Genomic DNA, 7,647 nt, shown 5'->3' with positions numbered 1-7,647 from the left:
CCGTTCCAGGAACCTGTGCTAACTGATCCCTCTGCAACTATTCCTTTTAAATCAATCACATTTAGAACCAGTTATTGCTGTAGCACTCTCTCTGGCTCATTCTGTCAAACCAGATCTTGCTTATTGCCTTCTGTCCTGAATCGAAGACTGGAACCCCGGTGCTGAATCCATGCCTGATACAATCTGTGCAGCAATATATTCAATTTATTTGATATCTTAATATTCAAGAGAAAATTAAATGTATCAACATAACATTGATTGTTTCACTCTATAGCAAACATTAGCCTGCCACTGAAAACATTGATTGAACATAGCTAAGCTACTAACAGCCACTGAAAAGTGGTATACAGTAGTAGCATTGCTACATGTAGCCCACCACTACTCACCCAACACTCTCCAATGTTGCTCCTATACGCGTAGTTACATTTGTTGACATTTGGTACATTATCTGATTCATTGAAAGACCAGCTGTGTAGGTTGATTTAGTGATCATCTAGCACAGAGATGCACCGACTCAACCCAAGTGTGAAGAGAAATGATAGCATTTGTTTGTTACGTTTTGCGCCGTAGAAAACATGAATGTCGAACATGGTGCCTGTAGAACACTGACCTCGCCTCCCTCTGTAATAAAAATGTCTCATTTGGGGGAGTAACGCAAAACACAACTATTCTATTTCTACCAATAGATCCTCCTAAATATTACAAACAGGACCTTTAAGGGATTTTTATAATAAAATAAAATAAATCAGCTGATATATAGCTAACTGTATACCACAGTGGGACTGTAGATCCCAGTATATAAATTCTAGGTTTCAGCTACACTACACACACACACACACACACACACACACACAACTACACACACCACACACAACACACACACACACTGTCTTAATTGCAGGGGAGCATAAATGTTTTATTGTTTCTCACTCCAAAAACAGCTAATTCCCTGTAATATCTCTGTTCCTGACTGTACAGCAGGGGGAGAAATACAAAAAAGAAACCATCCCTTCTCTTCCCATGAAACACGAAAATAGCAACTCCAACTAAGCTGACTATAAAACCTTTCTCAGTAAAAAAAACATGCAGTAAAGTTGCAAAGGCTGTTCTGGTTTCACTCCATGCTGCTTGACAGAGACACAGAGAGACTGCATCGCAATTAGCTTGTAAAGTACTTTAATTCCTCTCGGAGTCCTGGGGTGCTGCGCCTGTAATTGCTGGCTCCCTTTCTTGATTGGAAATGCTTCACTTGTTGCTGCGGTTGCCTTGCCGGGCTCTCGGCTCATATTAGCCGCTGCTCCTTCTGCTCCCTGACCCCTATGGTTTGCAACTTTCACCCCACAGAGTACATTCAGTCCAGACTTCTGCTCGACTGCAAAAACATTCCCCTGGTTGTTTTATTACTTATATAAAGCATAAAGCTGAGCCTACTATGGCTCCTCCCTTTATTAATGCAGGATCATGAAAGGATCTGTTATAGTAAGTGAAACAATCTGCTGCATTGATACAGCCTCTGGTGGCTCTTTAGCTCTCACCCTTAGAAAAGCTTCCTCAGCATTATTGAAGTAATTCTTTATTACTGAGGGAGGGTCACATTTTTTGCCAAGTCATCATTCAGTGTAATATTATGGCACAGTGTGATGCCAAATCGAAGAGAAATCATCACCTAGGTGAGACACTACATGACAGAAGATAAATGGATGAAAGTGTGATATGTGTCTTCTTATTACTTTCATTCTCTCCCTCCTCTGTCTCTCCTTCTGTTTCTCTTACCACAGGTCAGCAGTGGCCATGCCATTTGGCTGTTTAACAATTGGGGAGAAGAAGGATTATAACAATCCTTCGGACGTGACAGATAAATATGACCTGGGTCAGATTGTTAAATCGTGAGTATCAATTTACAGAGGAATGATGCTTAACTTTTCTCAAAAAAATATTATGACCTGTGCTTACTCTATGGCCCTGAAAATAAACCTGAAATGTCATAAAATGCTTCTTTTCAGGGAGGAGTTCTGTGAGATATTCAGGGCCAAAGACAAAACTACGATGAAAATGTACACGTGTAAAAAGTTCCTGAAAAAGGATGGAAGGAAAGTCCGCAAGGCTGCGAAAAATGAGATCCTCATCTTAAAGATGTAAGTTGTTCAGTGTGGTTAATGTTCTCTGGGGTAAAAATGTGTTGAATAGTGCATGATTAGTTTTGTGATGAGATTCATGTTCTTTGTTTTTTGTTTTCCCTATTTCATCCTTTTAAAAGCTAATTTCACAGATAATTTTTTTAAATAATTTTTTAAGATTTTTGAAAAGAAAAACAGAACAAGCAACAAATCTAATAAAAAAGTCAAGCCAACCTCATCTGATCACACACAGCCACTGTTTCTGAGCTCCTTGCTCTATCTGACACATATTTTCTCATCTTCTCTGTGATTATCGCTTTTTCCAGTAAAAAAACCTAATCAAATAGGATGACATTGTCAAAGGCTGCGAATAATTGCTGGCAAAACTTCAGATGATATCTTTAAATGAACAATATTTAGATATTTATAGATTCTAGATTTTTTAAATAACTGAATAGAGTAGATGTTATTGTAGGAATTTTTAACGAGGTAATAGAAGTTTTTTGTGAAACACATACATCACAGACAGAAATTCTTTTAAAAGTATTTTTATGTCTGAAAGTCTGAGGGGCTCTTTAATTATGTGTGCAAAACATATTTTGTACTGGTAACAGTTAAATTAACAGACCAAACATATGTAAGGGAGGTACACTTGTGAGTTTGCAAAAATGACTCCACTCCCTAATATCACTCCTTTATGTTGTTACAAAAAATATCTTCACATTTCCTACCTGCTGGACTACATTCACTGTCTGCCATTTTATTTCAGTGTTCAAATTTTTAATTCAAACATTATATGTATGTCCTTTTAGAAATTCCCACAATGGAACAAAGGATGTGCACTACTTTTTAGTAAAAATCACATAATTCAATGCCTTTCCTTGACCTGACATGTAAATGACAGTTATACAACATTGTCACCACCTGTCAGAGCTGACGCAAAATGATAATGATACTGATGATACATTTTTCAAATCGAAATATTCCATTTATTCATGGAGTAGCCTTTTGAATCTTTAATGAATGAGGAAGCGATTTCACTGCTTTAGACCTTTTTGACCCTGTTCCATATGTAGAACAAATGAAGGCAACAGGGAGTACTGAGTCAACTCCCTGGGAATTGAAAGGAAATATCATAGCTTTATTGGCCAAATTCACCATGAATTTGTCCATCTGGAGCTGTGGTTGTCAAAGCATGGTCAGCTGCTCAGCACCATGCTGTTGCGGATGCAGCAGATTACATAAATCTGGTTATCTATGGGTGGGCAGTAAAGTCTGTTTTGCAGTTACATTTTGCTTTCTTCATGGTTGCTCGCTCTCTCAGCTTACTGTTGAGTGTTATTCATGAGCAATATAGCCTTTGCATTATTCTTCCAACTGAATGAATGATGCAGACATCATCTCCTATTTGACTCCTGACCTCATTTTCTCTGTCTTTGTGTTTCTTGCTCTGTCTTGTGCATTGTGTCACATCTCCTTAGGGTGAAGCATCCCAATATTCTCCAGCTGGTGGACGTCTTTGAGACCAAAAAGGAGTACTTCCTCTTCCTTGAACTGTGAGTTCAGATGTCTGATGAGCCTGGGGAAAAGGCTCTCTGCTTGTCTTTGCAGTCGCTCAGGCCTGCTGAACTGTATGTGTTGATTATACACTCGTGGGGAATGAGCTGTTGTAGCCTGAGGCCTGGTAGATATGAGAACGGCTCTGAACCTTCACTCATTTGGTATTCAGATATGATTGCTTGCTAGCTGCTCCATTCACAGCAGCATGTGTTCTTGGGGAATTTGATACATTACCATGGATATGCTAAATGCGTGATACTCGTTTCGTCCTTCGAGGACACCTGATTAGTGGGTTTAGGAATTCTGATTAGAAAGAAAATGATCAAACACAAAGTAACATCTATGGGGAAATGATTAAAACCATTTCCATTTAACAGGTGGGGTGTGCTATGTAATCTTGTCAAAAATGTTTATTCTTGGAATAATGTAATTTACATTTGACTATAAATATACAATGTAACATTCCAATTAGAGGTTTCTATGTTGCAGATGTTTTTTGCCTTTGTCTTTGCCTGAATGGTTGACAGTAGAGAGCAGATGGAAAGATTGGAAGAGAATGGAGGATGAAAGGTTCCCAGTCAGATTTAAACTGATAACAGTGCAGTCATACAGTGCAAATCTTCTAATGCTGAGATACAATTACATTCATATCTTTCAACAACAGAGTTATAACACATTATGGACCTTAATTTTCCACAGTGCAACAGGCAGAGAGGTGTTTGACTGGATCCTAGACCAAGGCTACTACTCAGAGAGAGACACCAGCAATGTGGTGCGCCAGGTGTTGGAGGCTGTTGCCTACCTCCACTCCCTGCATATTGTTCACAGAAACCTCAAGGTAAGACTCTACAGTGGTAGACAAGCAGTTCATTACTGGCATCTCACTGTTAACCTAAGCAGTAAAACTGTAATCTATGTAAAGGATTTCACTTTTAACTACTTTTACAGAGAATAATGTCCAGAAGATCATGTAGAATTAGTTAGTTTCTGCTTTTCAACGCAATGTAGTCTTTTCACCTGCAAACCACCAAAACCTCACTTACTGTTCTGTGCTGTTATCAGCTGTTCCAAAGCCAGTGTCGTGCTGTGATGGCTCCCTGTGCTGTGCTGTTGGCTCGCTAGTTGTCTGGAGATTTGTTTCAGACTTTTTTTTAGAAAATGATGCGCTTCATCTGATTATTTGAGCTGCTGTACTCAAACTCTGAACGTAAGAGACAACAATAAGTTTCCTCTGAGGAAAACTCCCCACAGGATTCCCAGACTGTCAGTGTGTCATGGAGGGTAGAGGCCTGTGCTTCAAGTGGATGAAAGATAATATATTCTTTCTGATGCCACCCCATATCCAAGTGCACCACAGATGCACTGGACACAATAATTGCAAAGTGTGATTGGCACAATGCACTGGGCAGGGTGCAATGCGATCTGCGCTGTGCCACAGTTTTCACGAAAATAGAGCTCTTAGTCTTGTTAGTATGCAGATTCAAGGCAACAGACCAGTAATAGAGGAAAAGGTGGTTGCCAAATAATTACTAACTATAGCAAAAGCTTGATTAGCTTATCCACTTCGATACCTCTCAAATCTCCCCATATGGGACTGTCAGCTTAAATGAAAATCAATAAATTTCTCAAGTGAAAATACGTCAAACTTGGTTGAGGAATTAATCCAATCATGAGAAAATGACTAAATTAAACTCAAGGTCTCTCATTTGATTTGATTTGTTTTAATCTGCACTGGATAATTAAACCTTTAGATGTTTTCAGTCTTCTCATTATATTTCTGCTCTCACAACTTAAATTCAACCTTCTAAACTTCCACTAGATGATTAACCATGAAAATGAAAGACCTTGAGCATGAATGTTAAATTAACTGTTGACATTGCAATACACTATTTTTTAGTTGGAGAACTTGGTTTATTACAACCGCCTGAAGCACTCTAAAATAGTCATCAGCGACTTCCATCTTGCCAAGCTGGAGAACGGACTAATCAAAGACCCCTGTGGGACACCGGAGTACCTGGGTGAGAATTTAAATGTACCAAATGGCAAATAAGACATTGTTATGCAGCCAGATTAGTGGCGATGTGGAAGATGAAGATTTTGATGAAGTTTCTGTGATCTCCTGCAGCTCCAGAGGTGGTTGGCAGACAGCGATATGGCAGGCCTGTGGACTGCTGGGCAACAGGTGTCATCATGTACATACTGTAAGTTAAAATTAATTATTATTCTGAACATAAGAAAGGGGTGTTTTTTCTAAAGCTTTACGCCTCATTAAAAGTCACTAGGTGACTTGTTAAATCATTTTGATGGTAACATCTTCAGACTTGATTGATATTGGTAAAGATTTTACTTTATGTGATATTAAATAATAGACCTAGTTTAAATAGGGTCTGTAGATGTTTTTTTACTTTTTGATCTTTGCTATCTCAGGCTGTCAGGGAACCCTCCTTTCTACGATGAAACCGATGACGATGACTATGAAAACCATGACAAGAACCTGTTTCGAAAGATCCTGGCAGGAGATTATGAGTTTGACTCTCCATACTGGGATGAGATCTCTGATTCAGGTACTTTTAGCATAAAGTTAACGCTGGGAAGGAACACGAAGGGTAAACATTCAAAATTGAAAATGTCTCCCGTCTTACCTCTCGTGTGGTCAAACACACATCATGTTTATGTTTCCATCCATCAGGAGTTTCTTCTGTGTTGAGTTTCTTCTGTATGATTTTTCTGACAGCTAAGAGTCTGGTTGCTCGTCTGATGGAGGTGGATCAAGACCAGAGACTTACAGCTCAGGAGGCTATAAACCATGAATGGTAGGCAGCTTTGATATATTGTACAGCCCATTTAAACCAGAGCAGTGTCATCAACCTGTGTTAATGTGATCGCACCAGCTCCAAAAGAGCAGACTTTCTTGTTTGACATTGAGGAACTTCCAAAATCATTATTCTTCATGAGTGCTCAGTACCGTAACAACAGTATTGATGCTTCCATTTGATATGGATTTCCACGTTCAGGGTGATTTATAATAACTGTGTGATTCCTTTACGTTTTATCTAGTGCCATCATCAGTCCAAAATTTCACTTACCTGAAAAAACTAATGACATTGTCATTGTTTAGTAATCACCACGTGTTAGAATTCTAACACAGTGAAACCTGCAATAGCTGATTTTTTTGGCCACTGGGTGGCAGTGGGAACAAGTGGGCTGACAACAGTAAAGTTGCGAGTTGGACATCTAAACAATATGCTGAAACTTGCTATAAAACTCGTAAGGCCATTTAGATTTAGATGATTTAGATGATAATTATCTGAAGGTTCATCACTACAGGTGACCCCTTTCACATTATCGCATTGTTTTCACACTTTGTTTTCTTCACAAGTGGCATTTAGGTGCAGCCGACAGAGACACTTCCAGCGAAATTTAAATTTTTACAAATCGATTGTCGCTGCCACAAAAAATAGGAGAAAAATGATCAGAATAACCCTTAAAGGTTAAACAGTTCCTGCAAAAGTTTGTCAGTCAATAAAATGAAAAACAAATTGAGTAATACTGCGCACCTGTAATCCAAAGATAGGGGAACTGTAAAGCTCCGTTGTGAAGTTGTGTTTTTCCTATTTTGTACAACAGGATCTCTGGAGGAGCAGCTTCAGATAAGAACATCAAGGAAAATGTGTGTGCACAAATAGAGAAGAACTTTGCCAGAGCTAAATGGAAGGTAAGCCCTTTTGTTCTCGCTTCCAGGAAGTTGAACAGCAGTTGAACTGTCCTTGAACAGGGAAGTAGCGCAGTATTGTGTAAGAGTTAAGGTGGTCCGATGAGAGTTGTCAGGCACCTATTTGAGTTCAGTTTGTTCTCCCTCCTCCTACAGAAAGCTGTGCGGGTCACCACCATCATGAAGAGACTGAGAGCACCTGAGCAGAGTGACTCGAGGGCAACCAGCCCTGCAGCCGGTGCCCCAGCAGACACCGCG

At 39.3% G+C, this 7,647-nt stretch overlaps 1 protein-coding gene across 1 annotated transcript in view; it reads left to right on the top strand.

Annotated features, from left to right (window-relative positions):
- Nucleotides 1-1,780: 1,780 nt before the first annotated feature.
- camkvb (CaM kinase-like vesicle-associated b) overlaps nt 1,781-7,647 on the top strand; it is a gene marked incomplete in the record, with an annotated part of 8,658 nt that continues 2,791 nt past the window's right edge. The window contains 10 exon segments of the mRNA XM_035662161.1: nt 1,781-1,886; nt 2,004-2,135; nt 3,599-3,673; nt 4,377-4,515; nt 5,575-5,695; nt 5,803-5,878; nt 6,105-6,241; nt 6,412-6,490; nt 7,305-7,392; nt 7,546-7,647. Of these exon segments, the coding sequence (XP_035518054.1) occupies nt 1,792-1,886; nt 2,004-2,135; nt 3,599-3,673; nt 4,377-4,515; nt 5,575-5,695; nt 5,803-5,878; nt 6,105-6,241; nt 6,412-6,490; nt 7,305-7,392; nt 7,546-7,647 (1,044 nt within the window).

Source organism: Morone saxatilis, unplaced genomic scaffold, assembly GCF_004916995.1.
Source record: "Morone saxatilis isolate NCDOM2014 unplaced genomic scaffold, NCSU_SB_2.0 Contig18, whole genome shotgun sequence".
Lineage (NCBI taxonomy): Eukaryota > Metazoa > Chordata > Actinopteri > Moronidae > Morone > Morone saxatilis.
The sequence above is the reverse complement of the archived record's forward strand: the minus strand, read 5'-3'. Positions and strand labels throughout refer to the sequence as shown.